Genomic DNA, 23,412 nt, shown 5'->3' with positions numbered 1-23,412 from the left:
GTAAGGTTCAAATTCAGTCTGAAAAGATCCTGAGTTTGGGAATAATTATTTAACCATAGCAGCCAGCCAGAACCTGACTCACTTTTTAGCAGCATGTGTAAGAAGACAATCCATTATGATTCTGTAAGAAACCGAATGAAAATAAATTAATACAATAACCAATACAATATTTTGCAAGTTACCTAGTGCCAAGGACTCAGATACACCTGTGTGTGTGTGTGTTCCATTTAGTAGAAGCTCTTTCATCTTTCAACTGAAGATCAGTTAGATAATTAAAATAATATAATAATTGTGATTTGATAGGTATAGTATCGTATAGTATAGAATTTTAAAAAGCAGTTACATAAGTGTTTTTACTGCTGACAGTCTTAAAACAACCAGTTGTAGGTTTTGATGCATGTTGCTCATAGTACATAGTCCTTAATCTTTAACCTTTACCTGGTTGGACCTTAACTAGGCATAGAATGAACAAGAGTGGTAAATAAAAAATATACTCTGGCTTACGTGATAAAATACAACGTTTGCTTCGTTAGAAAGTAACAAATATACATGTACAATGAATAATTAAACAATCTCAGAAATTGAAGCTTATTTTAATTTTGCATCAACCTGTTCCCCCCCATTGTATTTATTCATGTACTCCATTGTTTGCTCTCATAATTTCTTCTGTTATTTTCAATACAGAACTGCAAGCCTTCTGAAATGTTTTTAAATGCAGATTAATAGTACTTGTATATATTGGTTGTTGTTGTTTATTTCTAACTGGGATGTGTGATATGAAAGCCACTACTCAAGGGGTTGTTTTTCACAAAATGTGGTTAGGCTTCATTTGAAGTCATGAATAATTGAAAGAACTACCGCAGGAATAAACAGCAGTTGAATGCCTCTGATTCATATTTGACCAAATCATTCTGACCTCAAAAAAGCAGAGGAACGTTCATCAGTTAAAGCTAATCGCCAGGAACAACCTTTAAACTCCCCTCTCAATTAAAAGTCAGTTCACTTTTGGCTCCTTAATTGTCACACTTTCCTGTCACCTTAAGAGCAGGAGCGAGAAGTTGTTTTTAAATTATTTAAAGGCTGTCTGCCCAGCACTGCCTGGTCCAGAAGGTACTCATTAATCTTCCTTGCAGCCTTCATTAAACCCACTGTCTGCCCCCTCCCTCTTTATCTCCCTGTTTCCAATTTCTCTGTCCTCTCCCCTTCTCATCTCTCCATCTTTGCTGTGTCTCTTGTGCTTCTCAACTTTCTATCTCCACCATTTAATTGTTGCGATCTTCTTTCTTCTTGCCCTTTCCGAATCTCGCAACACTTTCTCGTGGATGCTATACAGTCACGGAGGGTGTACAGAGGACAACACTAATCTAGTTCTCATAAATGTTTTTAAAATATGTAACATATTTAATACAATATTGTAGGACAGGAGATACAAACGGGAAATTTGTAAAAACATTTGTTTCATTGCTAAGGAATTATTCAGCCAAAACCATTGAATTTAACATTCAGGGCAGAATCTTGCTTCTTATTGGAGGTCATCCTGGGGGGTAGCTCTGAGGATCTCCCACAGGAAACTGGTCTTAACCGACAAATCTGACTACATAATTCACTTTCAGACCATTCTAAAGGAAAAGAGAAATAAATATTTCACTTTTCAAGTGGTTTCAATCTCCGGCAGAGATATTTCCATGAGCATTTACGCTTTCAATGCACAAATCATCACATCACTGAAAACTAAACATGAACAAGAACAATGCAGTACAATTTTCTATTTGTAGCATTTAGTTTTAAACAGCTATCTTTTCATTTAAATTTTTTCCCCTTTTCATTCGGGTACAATACTGTAGTCCTAAAATCACGGTGTTTTAATCAGGTAGACAAGAACACATGACCTTTAAGCACTGTGTGTAGACTACACCACAACCAAAAAGGCATGCAGGTCAAATTTCAGACTTAGGCTTCAGACTTCACTCTTATGCAGTCACACAGAAAGTCTCTCTAACCAATACTTCCCTTTTTGTGTGTCCTCCTAGGTCAGCAGGTGTTGGGTTTGGTGGAGAACCAAAGCGACTGGTACCTGGGCAACCTGTGGAAGAACCATCGTCCCTGGCCAGCCCTGGGCAGAGGTTTTAACACTGGTGAGTGCAGACCCAGGTCCATTCCTCTCCGCAGAATAGACCATTGTAGCCAGCAGCCCCAACGGACAGTAAAGGGACCAAACATAAAAATATAGACGCTCACTGACATTCAATATGTGCTTTTTAAATGCGTTTCTTCTTTATGCATCTGGTGTTCGGGTTGTGGTCAGGTGGACTGTAATGTACAGGAACAGATGTGAGCCTCGCATTAAAATTGTAGTAATTAAATTCACGCTGCTGAAATCTGCTGGCAATTGCGGCTCGCCAAAGGAGTGAGAATTGCTTTATTTCTGTCACACAATAATTTTCACACACATTTAAGTCTGACATTCAGAGTTACTAATACTTTGTAAGTGGATTCCCTTTTTCAAACAACATTAGCGCACAGTGGCGTCTGTTATACAAATCCTTAATGGAGCTGTCACAATAGAGACCTGAATAAATGGATGGAAAACAAAGAAAGTCTTGCCTCATAAATTGTAACTCTAAGTTGATATGGCAAAGTGTACTTTCCCTCATTTGTTTCTGAATTCAGCAGCAGTCACTGTGCCATGTGAAATATGAGAGGCAGGCTATCAAAGATGATGTATTTTTACATTCCACATAATAAATACTCACCTATAAAAGCATGAAACAGGAGCTTTTAACTTTTAGAGACAAGTAGGTATAGTTCTAGGTCTGTGTGTTCCTCTTTGCCAGCCTTTAGGTCCAATCCAAAGATGCTCTCCATAAATGTAGTTGGTTATCCCTATTACATCCTGTAGGCACTGCTGCTAAAACATCACTTGTGTCTGTCCTCCCCTTTTGGCCCCAGGGCATGATGGTTGTTTATATTGATTACTCCTATGTCCCTTTCCCCTGAGCTGTTAACTATGACTTCACATCTTGTCTGCAATTATTAGCTCACACATCTAGGATGTAGGGCTTGTACTAACTGTATATTTTATGTAATTTTGAACTTGTAATTTGTACTGTTTTGATCTGTAATTCTAGACTGTAAAAACTCTGTAGAATTCAGAATTAAAAAGAATATAACAAATTGAAGGCATTCTGCTGTCTGCCCCCTCCCCCCCCCCCGGCATTTAGCATGAAATAACACCACACGCATGCTGTGCATCAGCCCCGTTCTGCCCATGGCTGCAGCTGGCGGACAAATCCCGAGTCTTAGTAAGCGAACATTGTGCCAGAGGTGCGAGTGTGCTGTTCTCCTCACCGCCTGCATGTCTGTGTCCTGCAGGTGTGATTCTGTTGCTTCTGGACAGGCTCCGGAAGCTCAAATGGGAGCAGATGTGGAGACTGACGGCAGAGAGGGAGCTGATGAGCATGCTGTCGACTTCCCTGGCCGATCAGGTCTGAGGCAGAAAGGGGGAGATGGAAATAGGCTCTTTGTAGCTTTCTCTCTGTAACAGTGCTTAGACATTTGTATCCATCTTGGATGGATTCACCTCCCAAACCACTCCGGGCCATGCAAGTCCTTCAACAAATACCCACAATGCTTTATTTTAACCGAATTCCTCATCAGTGACTCTACCCAGTCATTGAGATTCGCAATAACATTCTGGTTGTAAATGTTTATTTTATTCAGTGAATTAACTGCTGTAGCATCTGCTAGTAGCAATATGACAGCAGTATACACTAAAGTTTCATTGTTGCTCATAATGTACTGAAGTATCCAAGATGTATGCACGTTGTGGACATATATCCTGTGCCATGGGTTGTGTTCATTCCATTTTAATGAACTTCATATGCCTTTGTTACCAGACCAAGTTATATTTTCCTGTTCATTAAATTGTCAAATCCCTATAGCGCTCAAGATAGTATGTGTAACAATTACGCACATCATTTTGTTGGAATACCTTACCTTCCAAATGTTGCTCTGTATGCCCGTCTCGTCCTTGGCTTAACACGGCATCTCCATCTTCAGGTCTCATTAGCTATGCCGTGGCTGTTCCCTGTTTCAAGCCATTCCCTTAAGTGGACTAAGGGTCTCATCATTTGAGAAGAAAAACATCTAATAATCATCCCCCGTTCCCTCCGTGGAGGCTCTCTAACCAGGCTGTGTTTTGCAGGATATCTTCAACGCCGTGATCAAGCAGAACCCTTTCCTGGTCTACCAGCTGCCCTGTTTCTGGAACGTGCAGCTCTCTGACCACACCCGCTCGGAGAAGTGCTACAAGGATGTCTCCGACCTCAAGGTCAGTAGTTTCTCCCAGGGAAGAAAACTTCTCTCCCATTCGGCTGCAGAATCGCTATTTCAATAAACTTTTTTAACCTTCGAAGCACCTGAAACCCATCACACTAAAATTGTTATCAAATGGCTTCTGTTGGTATAGTGTGGAGTTGGGTGGAAGTGGAACAGACTACTGTCCAGATCAGTTATTTTTTACAGAGTGATTGCCAGTGCAACCCTGCGTAGTTCTCTCATGCTGGTGTCTACAGGTGCTTTGACATGCCTCCAATGTGTTACTAATGATGATGTTTTGTCTGCTGGGCAGGTGATCCACTGGAACTCCCCCAAAAAGCTGCGGGTGAAGAACAAGCATGTGGAGTTTTTCCGCAACCTGTACCTGACCTTCCTGGAGTACGATGGTAATCTGTTACGCAGGGAGCTCTTCGGCTGCCCCAGCGAGGCCGACCTCAACAGCGAGAATGTAAGAGACTGGACCAGGGGCGGCTTGGCGCAGTGAAAGGCGGGCATGATCTGTACACATCAAGTCAGACCTCAGTGCTCCACAGCTCCCCTCAGTTGAGGCTGTCATGTTGTCAGTCTTTCTAAAATGAGCCACCAGCAGTTTTGTAAGACCTGTATCTAATTCACCAACAATTTAAGAATAATAAAAATAGAAACTATAAATATAAATAAGTACCCTTGCCCCTTTAACTGTTGCCAAGCCTTCTTCTTATTGATGACCTGTTCATTAAAATATAAACATCAATGTTCATTTTACATTAAGAAATCTTATTAAGCGCGATGACCAAAACACAGGGTTACCCAACTGATAATGAGTTTCTGAGACTCAGTCTTCAGTGTGAGGTGGACAGATGCCTGATCAGTGGGGGGGTGCTGTATCACAATGAAACAAACAAATCCTCGGCACATTTCGGCCTCCTCAATCGGCAGGAAATGAAAGGCGCACTATCACAGGTCACTATCACATCACAGAATTGCAGCTGTTACCATGCACTGACACATTGCCAATTAAGACGAACGGCGGGGGACTTTACGATGAGGTAAAGAACTCTTTTGAATTAGGGGATGCAGACACTCAGGCAGATTTTTGGAGATAAAGATTAATAGTCACATTCCTCCAGTCAATTTGTGCTACAATTACAATATAGTCTAATGACGTTAAGTGCCGGTGTACAATTGGGCAGTCCCCCCGTGGAGAGACAAAGAGCTGCATACTTTATATAGGTCAGAACTGCGCTGAGCCAGCAGAGCTACTCGAGGAGAGGAAAACTTGTCCTCGCTGGCAAAACGCCCGTCTGTAATCAATATCATTGTCACTCACCCTGCACTGCTGCCAGTTTCACAGCTTGGCGAAATGTGAAATCTACTCACATTCAGCCACTACTGTGGGTGCTGCCTAGGTGCCTCTTTGCTTTGGTCTTTCCTACATAGAAATATTAACAAGAAATGTTCAAACGTGTAGCACGCTTTTGTCTGTGTGTGAAAGCCATCCTCTGTATCAGGCAACAGCCCGGGCATTTTGGTCATTTTAGTCATTTTGGTCACATGCACCTGTCCATTCAAGTTGCAGTACAGGAACAGCAGTTTGACCGCTGTTACTACGCTTACCCCCTGTACGGAGACGTTTGGTGCTGATGTTGAGCGGTGGAAACGGGGGAGGAAGACTGACCTGTCCCCTGATTGTGCGCAGCTCCAGAAGAAGCTGTCCGAGCTGGATGAGGACGACCCCTGCTACGAGTTCCGTCGGGAGCGCTTCACGGTGCACCGCACACACCTCTACTTCCTGCACTTCGAGTACGATCCGGCAGCCGACAACACCGACGTCACTCTGGTGGCTCAGCTCTCCATGGACCGGTATGTGCCGCGTCGCCGAGCTGTTCATTTGTCGTTATTGTCCCGTGTAGCCAACCAGAGTTGTTGCTGTTGTGCTAATGCATTTAGACTGTCCGAAAATGCATTATTTAAAAAAAATGAAAACTAGTATTTCAATAAGCTGGATGATTTTGAGTGTATGGACACCATATCACCTACACATCCATACTGAAATAATGTAATGCCCCAGTTATGTTGATCATATTTAATTATTATAATTATGTTTTTAATCATCGCTAGCAGGCACCACATGACAAAAATGTAATGCTAATATTAAAATTGTCTCAGTAAGGAGCAAACATAAGACATTATTGTGATTTTCAAGGTGTGCGATTGTTATATGAAGTTCTGTCCGAACTAAATAATTAAATTCATGTTTTGTTCCTTCATTAAATTCTGATTACATTTTTTCCGATGGATCAGCTCCAAGCAGGATGATCAGTGGCTTGCTCTGAGCTTGCTATATGCAGGCTAAGTGTTACACTTATTATATTCAGTCAATTTAGACTCCAAAACCAGATTAAGAAATAAGGTAGCTATGAATTCACTTAAAAGACTCTTTTGAAGTATTTCCCCTCACTGTACCTCAGTTTGGGAAGTTTTCAAGCGCTGAAATCTTGCAGGCAACTCAGGTTGAAGCTTGTGAGACTTTCCATGCTTCATTGCTGCTTCTCCTACTAATAAAAATGGGCCCTCTGGGACTTATTAGAATATGTATTTGATTAGCTTTACAAAAATAAAAAAAAATCAGATCAGATGTTATCAGCTTTAATGAAGACCACAGTACTGTCTTTTTCAATAAATCAGAGAGTGTTGAAAATCAAATTTTCGATTTTTTTTCTTTTTTGTGGGAATAGGTAACTGAAGCAGAACTTAAAAATCCATTGGAAAGTTGGATGCCCTTTGATATTTAAGAATCAGAATCAGGGAAGGCATCAAAGATCTAAAGCATTTGAAATGTTAATCTCCACTCAATAGTGCAGTAGGAACCAAGGGATGCAATTTTCATATTAGCAGGTGTTGCTGTCGTCAGTACAGTGTAGGTAACAGAGGAAGAAAAATCCTCCATTTGAGGTGGCAGCTGTAGTTTCTCACAGAGCAGCATGGTTCATTTACTTGATCTGTTATTATGGGTTGAATGTGACCTTTTTTGCTATTATTTAACAAGTTTTCCAAGTACACTTGATCACAGTAGCTATTAATTTCATAATGAATGCTGTCCTCTGTCACCTCAAGAATAATCCTTGCCTTTTATTTTCATCTTATGTCAGTGCCTTATTTGTGTATTTATGTCATGAGAGGTTATATCACACAGCTTATATTTTGATGTTTCGTACTCAATCTGTCTGTTGTGCTTAATATTTACATATATGTGGACCTGTTTTACCATGGCCATAATTAACCCTCGTTATTAGGGGATACTTTATAATTACCTAGTAGGTTGATAACATCATTGTTCTGTAAATCTGTGACATTGGAGATGCTTGAATGCCATCTTTCCACCAGGTTATTCGGGTTATTCTAATTCAGCCGTGTCTTTTGTGGGGCCTAAATTATAGCCCTTATATCTTCCTCAGAAGTGATCATCACCAAATACGGTGACTGACCTTTTCCTTTATTTAGTGTCCTCTTCATCACAGTTGTTTTTGTGCTCAATTATCTGGTGCTAATGGCCACAGCCTGGGATATTGACGCTTCATTGGTAAATGGGGCAGAGAGATGCATATGTTTGGGGTCAGGAAACAGAACCTTGTTAAAAACCTATTTATGAATTCATTACACTAACAGAATCGGCCGTGTTATTACACTTTTATAGACCAACTGCTATTCAATCACGCTGACCTCTGTGCCACTGTGCTGACTTAGATAAGTAGACACACACACACACACAGCCTCGCAGATGTGCTGTAAGACTGGTTCCTTCCTTCTCTGATGGGGAGAGCTTGAAAACACACTGCTCTTATAGACTTTGCCCCATTAGTGGGGGTTAAGATTAAGTGTAGCCACTTAAGTGCTTGGATGAAATATGTTTTGCCTGGTCATGAGGGTCTGAGGGTTTTATACAAATCTTTAAACCCTCAATGGCTAAGACTTGTATACAATGGTCATTTTGACTTTTTTACTACATAATTTACCTACTTTGGTAATTTAGAGTGACGATATAATTAAAAACCTGTCCAGCACTAGAGCTGTGGGTTTAACAGTGTAATCCCAGGTAGTCAAGTAAATGCTTACCCTGCAGAGCACATAAATAAATATCCTTAAATAAATAATAAATAAATAGCTTGTTGAAACAGTTGATTAACTGAATTAAGACACCCAATCAGGTCTACTTTTTCCTGGGCCGATAGCGAAGGCATTGTGAGCATTTTGTGCGCAGTGTCCTCTTGTTAAGAGTCCGTTTGTGTCTCTGGGCAAGGCTGCAGATGCTGGAGGCCATCTGTAAGCACTGGGAGGGCCCCATCAGCCTGGCCCTGTACCTGTCGGACGCCGAGGCCCAGCAGTTCCTGCGCTACGCCCAGGGCTCCGAGGTGCTGTCGAGCCGCACCAACGTGGGCTACCACATCGTCTACAAGGAGGGCCAGTTCTACCCCGTCAACCTGCTGCGCAACGTGGCCATGAAGCAGGTCAACACGCCGTACATGTTCCTGTCTGACATTGACTTTCTGCCCATGTACGGCCTGTACGAGTACCTCAGGTAAGCCTCTCAGCCTGGGCCACTTTGTGGAACTGTCTCTCCAACTGTCAATCTCCCATTTCTCTTTTTTTAATGTTAACTCGTATTGTAATTGCTTCATGTTTATTGAAATTCTAGACTGCATTGAGACATTCTTATTAAATTGCTCTTATCCATTATGATTGAATTCAAACCCATTTAAGTGTTCTAGTTATCTTTTTATCTTTTGTTTTAATCGTGTCGTGTTTTAGCACGATATCGATACCCCTAAAAGGTTTTCAGTGCAGTTGTTTTCATCCATCTGTTGCTTGTGAAGCACTTTATATTCCTGCTGTCAAGGAGTAACTTGACATATATTTAATTATCTTTATCAACCTACATTATGGCCTTGTGTTAATAGCTGCTAACTTTAATTTCCAAATGCAACATATATTTGGAAGTGGCTGGTGATTTTTCAGAAAACCATTTACCGACAGGATTCAAATGACTTCCTTCAAAGAAACAGAATTCATTAAAAAAAAAACAATAAAATAAATAGTCAGCCGCTCTAAAATCAAGCTTGTCCTATAAATGGATGCACTGGTGTGAAAGATGTTCAGTTTTAATCAGCTCCTTCTTTCTGGTGTCTCTTCTATCTGCTCGTATTCCTCATTGTGACCTGTTCTTGTGTTTTCCTGCCAGGAAATCGATAGTGCAGCTGGACATGGCCAACACCAAGAAAGCCCTCATCGTCCCAGCGTTTGAGACGCTGCGGTACCGCCTCTCGTTCCCCAAGTCCAAGGCCGAGTTGCTGTCCCAGCTGGACATGGGCACCCTCTTCACCTTCAGGTCAGTGCGGGGGCTCGGGTCTAATCCCAAGCAAGGAAACGGCATCATCCGACTGCTTGCTGGCTGAGCATGGCGAACTGACTGTTTTGTATTGTAATTATAGTGCTGCACTCTGGTATTGTGACAACTGAAAGATCTCCTAGTCAGTTATAATCAAAAGTCACTGGAGCATAATAGTTAAAAATGAATAATTAAAACACGTCTGTGCTCAATTACATGAGTAATCTTGTCGTGTCACAGCGGGCCCCCTCAATTTTATACCAAAAATCTGTAGGTTTCATTTAATATATTTGAGCAGTGCGTGACTCCTGTGTACTGGTCTTCAATGCTTCAGGTACCACGTGTGGACTAAAGGACACGCCCCCACCAACTTTGCCAAGTGGCGGACAGCCACCACTCCGTACCGGGTGCAGTGGGAGGCAGATTTCGAGCCGTACGTAGTGGTAAGGCGGGACTGCCCCGAGTACGACCGCAGGTTCGTCGGCTTTGGCTGGAACAAAGTGGCCCACATCATGGAGCTCGATGCACAGGTACAGTGTTATACATACTTTTGTCATTTCTACCATAAGTTTAGTATATGCTATGATTTGAAAAGTAGTTATTTGTTTTTCAAGGTGAGAAATGATTAGGGCCCGACAGATATATTGGATCACCGATATTATCGTCCGATATTGGTCTTTTACACAAATATCTGTATTGGCACATGTTCCACCGATAATGCACCTATATATTTTCTTATATATAATATAATATATTTTTTTAATTACCATAAAATCCTTCATAACACTTAAGACAATAAATAAATATTTCATTTTACAGTCACTATTATAATTATTTACCATTGTTTTGTAACATAGTTATGGTGCTTTAGTTTTCGCTGGAAGCTTCCGACTCCACAGTGATTTTCATGCCGCACACACTACTGAGCGCCATGGTGAAACAAACACACCCCCACTGAGAAAAACAGGGCTTATAACCAATAGAAAGTATTTTTGAAAGCTGCGCTGCATTTGAGTATCCATGGTTTTGATTATTGTTTATTTTTGTAACTGAAGATCACCGTATACTATGGCATAGAGGCGCATTTCTACTGAAAAGTTAATTCATTCGCTTTTCAAAATTCGCAATTAAAATAAACCATAAATGTTCACTGAAGATGTTGAATGGATATCAGCAAACAAAAACTGTCTCCAAATGACAAACCAGCTCAGATCACGGAGAACAATCTAAAGAAAATGAGTGAAAAATACATCTCTCAGACAATGTTCGATAAAACTGAAGTCGTGTTTTGCTGATTCGTAATGCAATACATTTAACATACACAGTAAATAAGTTTCAAGGGCATTTTTAAATATAATTTAAAAAAATAAATGCAGCTGTGATGTGCTGTCTGCGCTATAATCTGCCCGTGTGATCGGCAGTATTGAGCACTGAGCAGGACCTGAGAGAACCTGACGCGTGTAAAATGGTAATATAAGCCAGACCAGCTCTATCTTATTATTTGCACTAATGTATAGAACATACACATTTTTCTATTTGTATGTGAAATTGCTCAAATATATTGGTCTCTGTTCTAAAGTATACAACATGCATATTTTTTATATTTTACCTTTATTCCCCCTTAATATTTAATTTATTTTTATAATGTTTGATTTGTGGTTGTTATTTATTATGAAAATGAATTTTAATTTTATTATGTAAAATGTAAAAATCCTGCCTTCACTGCATATTTGACTCAGTTTCTCTCTGACAGGCATAGATTTGAGGGATCCATGCTAGAAAATGTCTGTATTGCATGCTAACAAAAGAAAAGGAAATATCAGCAGATTTATCGGTAATCGGGAAATTTAGCTTCCCAATTATCGGTATCGGACCCAAAAAACCCTAGAAATTATTAACTTCATTAGCTACGTTTAATTTGTTTATCGTTATGAGTTGTTCAGTAATTTTTTCCCCTTAGGTAATTTTCTCAGTACCACCTTGCAAGCTGTCACTTCAGATTACTTGCACACGCATGTTTCTAACCCATGTTGTCTCCTGCAGGAGTACGAATTCGTGGTGCTGCCCAACGCCTATATGATCCACATGCCCCACGCGCCCAGCTTCGACATCACCAAGTTCCGCTCCAACAAGCAGTACCGCGTCTGCCTCAAGACCCTCAAAGAGGAGTTCCAGCAGAACATGTCTCGCCGTTACGGCTTTGCCGCGCTAAAGTACATGACCGCGGACAACAACAGCTAGTCGCCACACTCCAAGAGGACACCACCCTGCCCTGAGAGTGAGCAGAGGGTGAGACGGCCTCAGACGTTCGCTCGTTGTGTGTTCTTTTCAAGGCCTTGGGCTCAGGGGACGCTTGGCACCGGAGACTTACAGGGAGAGAGGCCAAGGAACCCTTACTTCTCCTTCAGCCCTCCACTGATTTGGTGGTGAAGACAGAAAGAAGAAATCAAAAATTATAATCTTCTGTGTGCATCTCACAATTTTCACTGACAAAAGTTAGGGGGTGACCACCTGCCTGGTGCCAAGGCCTGGGCTGTGGATAATTTTCTTTAAACAATTTGGCTGGAGGGATATTTGATGCCAGGATTGGGCCTTGCAATGTTTGTTCTCTTAGGAAAAAAATGAAATAAGTTTTAAACAACAAAAATATATCAACTCCCTCCACCCTGCCACCCCTCCAGACATAGAAAACAAACAAAACAAGTAAAGAAAGCAGCCGATCGTTTCCGATAGCCATTCCCCTGCTGAATTCTCACTGCTGCCCGTTTGGTGATTTTTGTAGTTTGGGAAGAATGCCATGTCCAGCTGTATGAAAATAGATTTTAGCCCTAGCTACCTGTCACAGTTACATGTGCCAATGCAAAGTAATCAAAAATGCAACTGTTTAGAACAGAATATGAAGCCTTGGGGCCATAACAAAATCAGTGATCCAAATTCCAGAGTTTCTTCAACAGTACGTTTACATGCAAGGTCTATATAAGAAATATTCTGTTGTGTATATTGCACTTATAAATGACAACTTTTTAGTAAGTGTGTGCTGTGCATTTTTCAGACTATTTTGCCTAAGAACATTTCGAGCAAAAAAGAAAGCTGTTCTCAATCTCTCCTTCACAGAAAGCTAATTGCATTTGCTGCAGGATACATTTGGAAAGAAGACGTCTTGATTTGTGTAGCTTCCAGACCTGTGACTGCAAAGTAGAATAAAGCATCAGATATAGTTCAGGGTAGACAAAAGTATAACATGAACTGTCTATTCATAACATTTATCAAAATCACAAACAAAAAGGTCAAAGAAATTCAATTTTGCTCTTTTACCATGGACTGTTTTTGCACATCTAACTCCTGAGCACAGGGTTTACAAAAGTGGAACACATACACATTGTGAATATGGATCATTCTGGATCATTCCTTGCATGCAAACGCACTGTACAGACACACAATATTAGACGGGTCACTGAAGATGTTGCCAGTTGATTATTCCAAGAAAACTGCACAGGCTCAATATTTTTATTGATATTGGGAAACGTTTTTTGATTGTTTGTTTGTTTTATATAATGAGCAATACAACTGTGTGCCTCAGTTTACTGTATACTATAATTACTGTATTGTCACTTAAAAACCTATTTAAAGCTCAAAAATCTAATAACACAACATCTGGAAGGGTGATTCACTGTACAATCAAGAGCATTTTATAGAAGATATGTCTTCTGCTTAAACGACGTCACTTAAATCTGGCACAGGAAGCGTTTGCAATTTGATAGTGTAGACTTCGCTCTCGTTCTCATGGGGACACACCAATACGACATTCAGACAATTTACAATACAAACTGTTAAAGGCAGTGAGTGCAGAACCTTGCATTGATACCAAGAGAATGTAAAAGCTGTCAAAATCCTGTCAGCATCACATTCTTTCTGTACAGATGAGACCACATCCAAATAATCCCAGGTTTCCTGCTGTCACAGCCCTACGTTAAAAATTTCAGCTGAAGGGACGCCTATGTATGTCCACTTGGATTGTAAACACCAGAGTTACAGTCCTTACTTTGCACTGATACTGTTCCTTGTGGGGGTCTCTGCTCAGCCCCCCACTGTACCAGAAACATACCTGTCAAGGGCCATCTTTTGTCCTCTCTCACCCAAGTTGGATTATATACGAAGAGCAGCAAAGTATCCTGCTTGTTCGGGAACAATGATCTCCAAACAATGTGGAAAGAGAGGGATTTCAGGACATGTTTGTTTCTAAGTGAGTGCTTAGAACCCGTCAGTAGCTTTCCCGTCCCCCTGTAGTATCACACTGTCCTGCAGTGTCGCTGTCGCTTCACGAGCTTCTGTACTCGGAACAGGAACATGCTTTGTTGGGATTTCCTTTGAGTCATGTTTTTCCTGAAGGAAATTAGTCAATTTTTGTTCTCTTCTTCTTATTTGTCAATATTACTTATGTGTTTACAATTTTACTGTTTAAAACAAACAAAAACAAGTCTAAAATGCACTACCCGGTCAGGGGACGGGGGGGATCTCAGCAGAAAAGGGTCAAAAGGAAGTTTTCATTTGGTCGTTCCTCCTCCTCCCAGTCTTGATGATCAGTTCTTGGACTGTCGATCAGTAACCGGAATTGACCGCAGCCTGCTGACCGTCCGGCGCTGATTGACGCTGCCAAACTTGCACATCGTAGCTCCGAGTTAGAAGTAGTGTGAGTTTGTGGAGGCGCGGGTGAGCGTGCGTGTGTTACTGTGTGACTGTGGGCTCTGAGTCGTAGAGAGGAGGACCTGAATGTGTCAGTGTTTAGGACAGTGTTAATAGACATGCTGCTACCTAAATAAAAAAGAAAAACTTAAAACAGAAGTCTTGTGTTCATTGCTTTCTCAAATGTACTCTGCACACGCGTCACTGGGGACGACCGCGGGTTTCCCACAGACTGCAACCACATTAGTAATAAAAATCCATTAATTTATCAGTTAGGAACCTTTTACGCCTCTGGCAGTTATTCACAGTATTGGACTTAATCATTTATGCTGCATAACACATACATACATCACATCTGTTCTTGAGGCATGAAAACTTTGATAAACACCATCTGCAGTCAAACTAGATTTTATCAAAACTTCAGCCCACCTACCCATCGCAAATTCCTAAAACTCAGCTATTGATGGTGGCTTTTCTCTGAACAGGAAGCTGCTATTTATAAGGTGAAATGACATTTAGAATTTGCAATGGGCAGGTTAGACTCTTTTTAATTATTCTGGGCCTAAATCTTTAACAGATATTACTGAACCTATGGGATAGATAAGGTCAAATTAAAGCCATTAATAACTCCCTCTGCAAGTCAGTATGTCACATTCAAACATTTGTCACATGTGAATAGGAAAATATCCAACAAGGGAAACCAGGGGAATGAATGCAAACAACACCTTCTAGAAAGACGCACACCAGTAAAATGATTTGACAAGATCTATATTTAGACACTCTTCAAATAATGTGGTGCATCACATCTAGTCTTCTAGTATTTTAGCTCACTTGACCAGTTTTTCTTTCAAGTAACTCTACACAGTTGTATACTGATCTAACAAATCTGAACAAATGTGTAATAATAACAATACAAAAACATTAAATGGCTTATGACGCAGTACTCTGTGCAGTTGAATATTCACAGGTCGTCATCCTCAAACGTCTCGGTGCACCGCAGGAAAACCGCCTCATAATCTGCAGCCAGACACAGCTCCTGGAAGATAAAGGGAAGAGGTAATTGAAAGCAGATCAAACTGTGTATATAAATTGTATTTTCTGTAATCATAATCATAATAATAATCACGGCTATAGCACAAGAACCAGAACTGAACTGCAGGTTCCTGGGCTTGACTGGTGAAGAACTGATGGAAATCTTGCATGACATTTGGTGTCACTTTGCAATATCCGAACTGCATCAGATTACCTCGACCCTGAATTTATTTCCATCAAAAAGATACCTATTAATTTCAAAAAACAATTATTTCCACCCCACCTCTGTCAGTTCAGGCTCCACAGACAGCTGGGTCTTCACGAAGCCCATGATCTCACTGTAGATTTCCTTCAGCTCCTCGACGCTGCTGTTGTCAGGGCACTCCAACGTGGGGCTGAAGGCAAACAACCACACTGTCAGCTTGTTTTCGAACTTTCTCAGAGTCATCTGCTCGTGATTAGCCCCTCTGCCCCCGAGACGCCGCTGGCGAGAGCCTCCTCGCCCTACAACAGGCGGCCACCGCGCACCTTGACTCCAGCCTGCTGTTTGCGAAGGCTTTACATATGCCGCCTTTCATCCAGCGTTCAGTTGTCTTTCCGTGTTTGTAAATCCCTGCTTCTCCTTTATTGGGATTCCTCCGGGCCTTTGTGTACGCTCTCCGATGGCCTGATGTTATGTGGCGTGCGGTTTATAACGTCTCTCAGAGTGACGGTGAGGGGAAAAAGGACTGATGGAATCAATGCTGTGTTGCCATACCTAGGAGGATGATTAGCGGTAGAGCACGAGGGTGGACTTTAAATGAATGTCTCAGTCGCCCTAATGCATGTTAATTGAGACAGTCTGGGACAAACTCGCCCCGGTGTTGCTTTCACTTACACACCTTGCTATTTATCAGCAAGGCCAATTAAAATGGAATAAATTATAAGATTAAATTTACCAGATCTGCTGACGAAACCCATTTTTAACCTCTATTATTCCACTGACACAAAACAGACACACTGTATTTATTTTGACAGGATTGTGAGATTGTCCAAGGACAGGTGACGGTAATGTCAACTCTACTAAGCCCAGGTGAGAGTCGTGTTGTCAGTTTGGGAATTGTCCCTCTCCTCTGCTTATCCACAGCTGCTATCAACACAAGCCATAAACCAGTATCTCTCGACAGCAAATATTGTTTTATTTAACTTCAGTAAGTCATTGGGCTGCCCTTACACTGCAACTGGTTTCCTGCTTTCCATGGCCGGTTGTGGGCCCTGGCAGTGATGGATTACTGAACCAAGGACACGTCAGACACTTCCTATTAGGGATATGTGATAAGACACAGCCCGCCATGGCAGGGTATAAATACCATTGGTTTTGAGTGTCGCATTAATCTAGCCCTCTGTAAACTGCCAATCTTGAAAGCTAAACAGCATTCCAGGGAGCAAGTGAATGTCTGGGGAACGTTCCCATGCAAGGAGCAGCGGACCAGTCCCCGATATTACTGGCCATTCATTCTGCGCTCCTGATGCGCTAGTGCCGCGATTCCCAGGCCTGGTCGGTCCTCGTTCCTACAGAACACTCAATTACACAACTGAAATGTAATTACGATCATAATGTGCTACATTTAAACTCCTGCAAGGCGGCACTTATTCAAGAGTTGGAAACAATGTGAGAAAATGGCAAATTGTGGATTCAGTGAAATATGTGATCTGACACATCGCCGCTCCCTCCCCGCTTTCGGAAAGGAAGACAAAAGCTTGGATTGCAGGCTGACTTTCAATAGATCGCAGCGAGGGTGGCTGCTCTGCTACGTACAACACCCTGACCCAGAACCAGGTCGTCTGCAAATTATTTAGCACCAGGTTCCCCACGAACATGCGGTGCGTCTCAGGAGAAGGGCAGCCTCTCGTCTGTCTGCTCCCCGGCCCTGACACGAATGGCGCTCTGCACCGGCCCGAAGGCCTGATCGTACAGGGCACAGACATGTGAATAATTGCGACGGCGATACCATTAAGAAGAAAGAATCGCTGTCATGTTCTCATTTGTCACCAGGGTTCAGCAATGAGGTGGCCATGTGAGCTTTCCTGCTCTGACCTGAGGCAACCATTGCGTCGATTCAACTGTGCAGTTGTGCTTGGTGGTAAAACTTAACTTTATTTAGTTTAGGAGCAGAAAGGAGGCAAGGGAACATCGGTTTAAAGATGAGAACCGCATCCTTGGATCACTGAGTTATTAATGGACACCAAACGAACACGATGGGTCGAATGGCCTCCTCTCGTTTGTAAACTTTCTTATGTTCTTAACCTGATGCTGAATTTGTTTGGACAATTTCTGAGCACTTCTATTTGGTCTTGACATTTTTACAAAGCTAAAGGCTGCTGTTTAGCTTGCCATTTCCTTCACACCGCTGCCCCCCAAGACACCATTTCCCTTTTCCTGGTTCAGTATTAAAACAGAAGTGTAGTTAACGTGAGCAAACCTGTTTTCGGAGGCTGTGTCCATTTCCCTCTGAACCATTTCATAAGCATCTTGGAACAGGTCCTGAAAAAATATATATTTAAATGAGTGCCATACACTTTCTGAGCCCAATGCTGGATAATGTACCGTGAAGGAACATGTATAATTCAATGTCAGTTTTGACTGAGTTTTAAACATTAAAAAAATACTTTTAGTTTTTAAGAGACATTTTTACAATTCTTAAATCTGTTACGTTGAAAGGCGATTAAAAATTAACCTGGCAGGGTTTTTATTAGCAGCAGTGTAGCAATTAAGCGGTGTTGATGTCAGAGTGCATTGTGGGATTTTGATCTTACAAACACTCCAGCCATTTCAGTCTTCCTATAGGAGTTAAGTCTGGGGAAGAACTGTCATACAGATAATGAAAATGACATGCATTTAAGTAACAGCCTGTCAAAAAATCAAAATAACGCTCTGAAGTCAAGATCTGCAACGATCCCTGTCTCTAGTTGTCTGTCTGCACTATTCAATACACCACCTCATTCCAAGTGGGTTCGACTGATGGTGTTCCCCAGAGTGACGACTCCTCTTTAATCCCATCATTTTACATTATTGATCAACCAAGCCGAGTTGTTAACATTTTCACATGATATTACACAGAAGTCAGATTCCAGGTCAATTACCACCTCGCCGAAGAACTAAACCCATTTCCTGTTGCTGCCAAATCATTCAGAAATGTTTGCAGAGACATAGTATTTTCTGGTCTCGTAAGATGGATTAACTGATCAAATTTACCCTGGGAACAGATGGCTTTGCTGAAAGTGCTGTACTGGAAAAGTGTTGTCCTGGAGCTAAACCTGCTGCAGTCTGCAGATAAAAATGAGCTCCAAGACAAAGATAATCAGCTTTAACATTGGGTTTGGGAAAAGTCTTGTAACTCAGAATATCCTCAGCTCCTACACAGACCTAGGTTTCTGGCTGTCCACCAAAGTGTCACAGGAACCTGAAGGACTTCCAGACCTGTGTCGGACAGGTGACGTCTGCAGATTTGTTTTTATCCAACGCATTGCTCGGCTGCTCTTGGTGGATAACCCATAATTCCAGTTCACAGCTCAATGATAAAATGTATAGCTGTAAAATAACACCTGACTCTATAGGTTGCTTTGTGCTTTAGAATATATCAATGGGCAACAGAGTGGATTAGCAGTTCAGATGAAAAGCCTTTACCTCCTCATTAGTGGACCCCGATGACCCTGACAGCCCCTGGCTGTTGACCTGAGACAAGTCCAGAGGGGTGCTGAGATGGACGGGCTGTGTATAAGCCTATGTAAATATAAAATCGCATTATTTTCCATGAACTAGTCACAGACTCAAACCTGTACACAATCAACGCTTCTGATTGGTCCTCCTCACCAGGTCTCCCGGGCCTGAGGGCAGGGGGTCACGTGGGCAGCCGTGGCAGGTGCAGAACTCGCGCTCCAAGCTGCAGGCCTGAATAGCAGCCCTCCTCTCCCCCGGCAGGGTTGCCCACAACCCCGAGATGGCCTCCGACACCACGGCCAGGCCGGTCTGCTCGGGGGTGAGCACCCCGCTCGTCACCAGCAGCTCCAGCGTCTGTCTGTAGAAGAACAGGTACCTGCAGGGGGAGGGAGGGAGGTAGGTGGAACAGCCTGAATACCGAAACTCTGTCCTCTCTCTCGGACGCAGACGTCTCAGCCCTGCAGTGATAATCCAGAGGGAAAAGGTGCCCAAGTGCACATCACAAGGCATTCATCTCTGGACTGTACCTACCCTTCAAACTCCAGGATATTGGGAAGAGAGCAGATGGAAGACTGGGAGACAAGGACATCACCGGCGCCACGCAGGACCTGCCCCTCACTATGGCTTGCCAGATCTGGTGCAGGAGAGATCAGTTTCCGAATCGGTCTTGCTGCAGGTTTAGGGCTGAGGGAGGCCAGAGAGTTAATGCTAGGCTGCACAGTAAATAGGTTAACATACAGTAACATCGTCCGAAACATTAAATTATAGATGTGACCTTATCTCTTCAATACAGTGCAGGGATCTTGATAATCTTGGTGTGCGCTGCTGGCAGTCATTAGAAGTGTCACTACTCACAATGATCAAAGGAACAAAACACTTTCATGAGAAAGAGTTCCCCACAAAATTGAAAAATGAATGCGTGATGCAAATGCATTAATTCTAATCATCATTTGGAAAAATAAGACCCATTTTAAACCAGTCAAATACAACACCTCGAATTTGGCAGCACTATGCAAATATATATGTTTTGCAAGAAAACACAGGGGAAAGAACGATAAGCACATACTCTCTGTGGCTGCTGGCACCTAGACAAATCACAATGATGCATATACATGATTTTCAGTCCATAACAGTTACCATGTATTCTTAATGTTTGCACAGTAAAACCCAGAACTTAAACATAAAAAATGTATTAAATGAAAAACAGAGCAGAAGAGTTTAAACACTGTCTAAATTGACCAGTATATATGCAATTCAGTGAATTTGTAGTATTGTGCCATATATAACTGTAAATGTCTATAATTGGAAGTCCATTCAAGATATGAATGACACAAATAAAGTTCATCAAGTGAGACTTGACTTGAGAATAGAATAGAATAAGTCTTTAATGTCCCCAAGGGGCATTTTGTTTTACAAACAGTAAATGATAAACATAATATGAACATTGAAACACCTTATAAACAAAAACAAAAGAAACCATATCATGTTCAATCACTGGGCTAAGTTCAGGTCTCATAAGTGGGATAGTTTACAGCAGCAATAGAGGCACAGCGATATCTTGGCCCTTTTCTTCCAAGAGGATAAATGCAGCAAATGACTTTAAAACTGCTCTAACTCAGCCAGGTTGTTGAGCAGTATTGTGCCGCCAGCTCGTACTACAGTGGGTAGATGCTGCCACTCAGTGGAAGGCAGGTGCATCTTCTGTCTAAGTGACAATACCTGCAGAATGAATATAAGTTGCGATACTCTTCTCTCACTTCCTCCATGCTGCACGGACCCCCAGTGTCCACCTGGTACACCTCTGCAAGCACACAGATAACACAACTACACCTTCTTCTCATAAGCAGCTGTAGGGAAACAGGTTTAGATGACACCCTCTGCATATACATTGGTGTGGGTCTTAATTGAGAAGTTATGAATTACATAAAAGTAAATATTGCCCATAGGGTTGATATATACAATATGAAAGCATTTTGTGTTTGAAATATACATACATACGTATTAACAGGGTTAATGAAAAGAAAACGACAGCAGATATTGGCCTAAACCCCCAAGCCCCCTCGTTCATGGCTCTGGCTGACCTTTCATCCTCAGCAATCGGCTTAACTGTCTCTCTTGCTGCTGGAGGAATCTCTTGGCCCGGCGCAGGAGCTGCCACTGAAACACACACAAGTCAGCCTGCGGTCAGAGCTCAGATTAAGCTCCAGGAACTCCTGTGTTACTCTGTAGTATGTATGGTTACAGTTATAGTTGGACAGGGCATCTTCAACAGACAGCAGCTACTCAAATTCAGAACAGAGCAACTTTTCATCATGCACTTCAACCTACAGGAGACACTTCTTCACACAGAGAGGCGTCACAATCTTGAACAAACTCCCCAGTGATGTGGCTGAAGCTGAAAATTTGGGAGCATTTAAAAATAGACTGGATAGGATCCTTGGATCAGTTAGTTATTAATGGACACCAAACAAGCACGATGGGTCGAAAGGCCTCCTCTTGATTGTAAACTTTCGAATGTTCTTATACATTTTGGGCCGGGCCAGTGTTAGGGTCATTGTTCCCAACTGAATCCAGCTCCATTTCATGTCAGTTTTCCACTTGTTGGGCATAATAAGTTTCCACACTGCAGTTTAATATCTTACAAAGTGTGGGACAGACTGTGGTACGGACGCGCGGGGCTGGGCAGTGTGCGTACCTTGGTGGGGTTCTTGCGGGCGTCGGGGCACACCACATCTCTCAGGCTGTCCAGCAGGCCTGCCAGTGTGGCTCGGTGCTGGGCCTGTAGGACTCGCCGACGGGCCCTGTAGGGGTCCTTCTCCCTGGGCTGACCAGAACCGTCCACCACAGCCCGGCTCGCCATGGCAATCTACAGGCGCCCACACAAACACAGACACACACACATGCACACAGACACAGACACACACACACAAAACGGGGAAAGGGGTTCAGTGGATTCATTTTTGTATCAGTAATATGATGGTATACAACAGTATTTTAGCTGCTTTGGGTAATCTGGGTAAAAATGTAACAAGAAACGCCTACATAGAGTGCATATTAAAATGAAATAGTTCAATTAGGTAGTGCCAATGTGAATATAGCTTACCATCTGCAAAATAATAATACAAATGTATCACATGTTTTAATGAAGATTTAGAACATAATTTAGAGGTTAGGCTACTTCATTCCTATCCTTGTAACTGACTGACAATATAATAACAAAAAAAAATTATAAAATAAAATACAAATACAACGTTTTACTTATAGAAACGAAAATGAGAAATAGGAAAATAATATATTGGAAAATGCGTGTGAATTAAGCATATATATATATATAATATATATATATATATATATATATATATATATATGGAGGTTTCAGACTTCGTTATGATTATGAAATATAATACAAAATCTCTCGGACATCTCAATAGAATGGGGCGGGAAATTAATGTTACTGTAGCGAATATACTCAGACTTCTAATTAACACTTAAACAATGTACAATACAAACAACTATATGCTGACAATATTTAAAACAAAAAATATACTTACAGTTTATGTTATATTATAAATTATTTTTTAAGAACAGTGCGCCTTGGATTCTGAGGACTTTCGATGAACTCAAGTCGAACTCGGCCATGTGAGGAAAAGAAAATTCCTCCATTCTAACCAATCAGAACAGAGATTCGGCGACATTAGCCAATCAAATGCAGAGGCGGGCCCGTCCACGCAAGACGAGGCCGCACCTCTCTTTGTGATTGGCTGAGCGGTTGTTGCGGGAAGTTTGCAGACGTGTCTCCGTGGCGGGTAATATAAGTGGTGGTAGGAGTATTTTAAATCAGTTGTTTTGAAGTCTACTTATTTATAAATCACAACATTTAGCTGTGACTTTAAAATGCCACGCACAATGATGCATTTTATATTATTCAAGTATCAATTAAGCTACTTGCTTCGAGTTTGCCTTTTTGTTTTTGTTTCCTTCGTGTTTGTATTTAGGTGGCTGGGTGGAATGCCTGATGAAAATTAGGCCGCTTAAGTGGAATGACTCATTTCGTAACTTTTGTTTCTGATTTCTGTTTGCATTTCGATGAATTTGTTCTCTCTAGAACTTAATGGATATTACTGATATTGACCTTATTAGTAAGCACACATTATTTCTGCTTAGTTCGTAAAAAGGCACAAAAGAGCCCCCCTGGGTTGGGATAATAGTATTGAGTGTATTTGTGGTTTGATATGTTTACCTCTGTATCTCACTGTTAGATGTTAGATCCTTGCAATTATTTAAGCACAATGTG

General features: G+C 41.7%; 2 protein-coding genes across 2 annotated transcripts in view; one reads left to right on the top strand and one right to left on the bottom strand.

Moving 5' to 3' along the window:
• large1 (LARGE xylosyl- and glucuronyltransferase 1) overlaps positions 1-12,733 on the top strand; it is a 55,584-nt gene extending 42,851 nt beyond the window's left edge. The window contains exons 7-15 of the mRNA XM_066723983.1: positions 2,031-2,135; positions 3,373-3,485; positions 4,205-4,330; positions 4,631-4,786; positions 6,017-6,180; positions 8,618-8,896; positions 9,557-9,703; positions 10,038-10,233; positions 11,747-12,733. Of these exons, the coding sequence (XP_066580080.1) occupies positions 2,031-2,135; positions 3,373-3,485; positions 4,205-4,330; positions 4,631-4,786; positions 6,017-6,180; positions 8,618-8,896; positions 9,557-9,703; positions 10,038-10,233; positions 11,747-11,944 (1,484 nt within the window). The 3' untranslated portion in view covers positions 11,945-12,733. The remainder of the gene's footprint in view (positions 1-2,030; positions 2,136-3,372; positions 3,486-4,204; positions 4,331-4,630; positions 4,787-6,016; positions 6,181-8,617; positions 8,897-9,556; positions 9,704-10,037; positions 10,234-11,746) is intronic.
• Positions 12,734-15,167: 2,434 nt separating this feature from the next.
• Positions 15,168-22,042, bottom strand: LOC136771391 (stimulated by retinoic acid gene 8 protein homolog). The gene is made up of 9 exons (XM_066723677.1): positions 21,814-22,042; positions 21,200-21,275; positions 20,838-20,919; positions 19,650-19,802; positions 19,272-19,494; positions 19,086-19,181; positions 17,881-17,942; positions 15,702-15,813; positions 15,168-15,422 (listed from the first exon to the last, which is right to left on the bottom strand). The coding sequence occupies exons 1-9, from the start codon at positions 21,976-21,978 to the stop codon at positions 15,348-15,350; spliced, it is 1,044 nt and encodes a 347-aa protein (XP_066579774.1). The 5' UTR covers positions 21,979-22,042; the 3' UTR covers positions 15,168-15,347.
• Positions 22,043-23,412: the final 1,370 nt, after the last annotated feature.

The sequence above is a fragment of the Amia ocellicauda genome, chromosome 15 (genome assembly GCF_036373705.1).
Source record: "Amia ocellicauda isolate fAmiCal2 chromosome 15, fAmiCal2.hap1, whole genome shotgun sequence".
NCBI classification, from domain to species: domain Eukaryota; kingdom Metazoa; phylum Chordata; class Actinopteri; order Amiiformes; family Amiidae; genus Amia; species Amia ocellicauda.
Note: the sequence above shows the minus strand (reverse complement) of the source record. Positions and strands in the feature narration are given on the sequence as shown.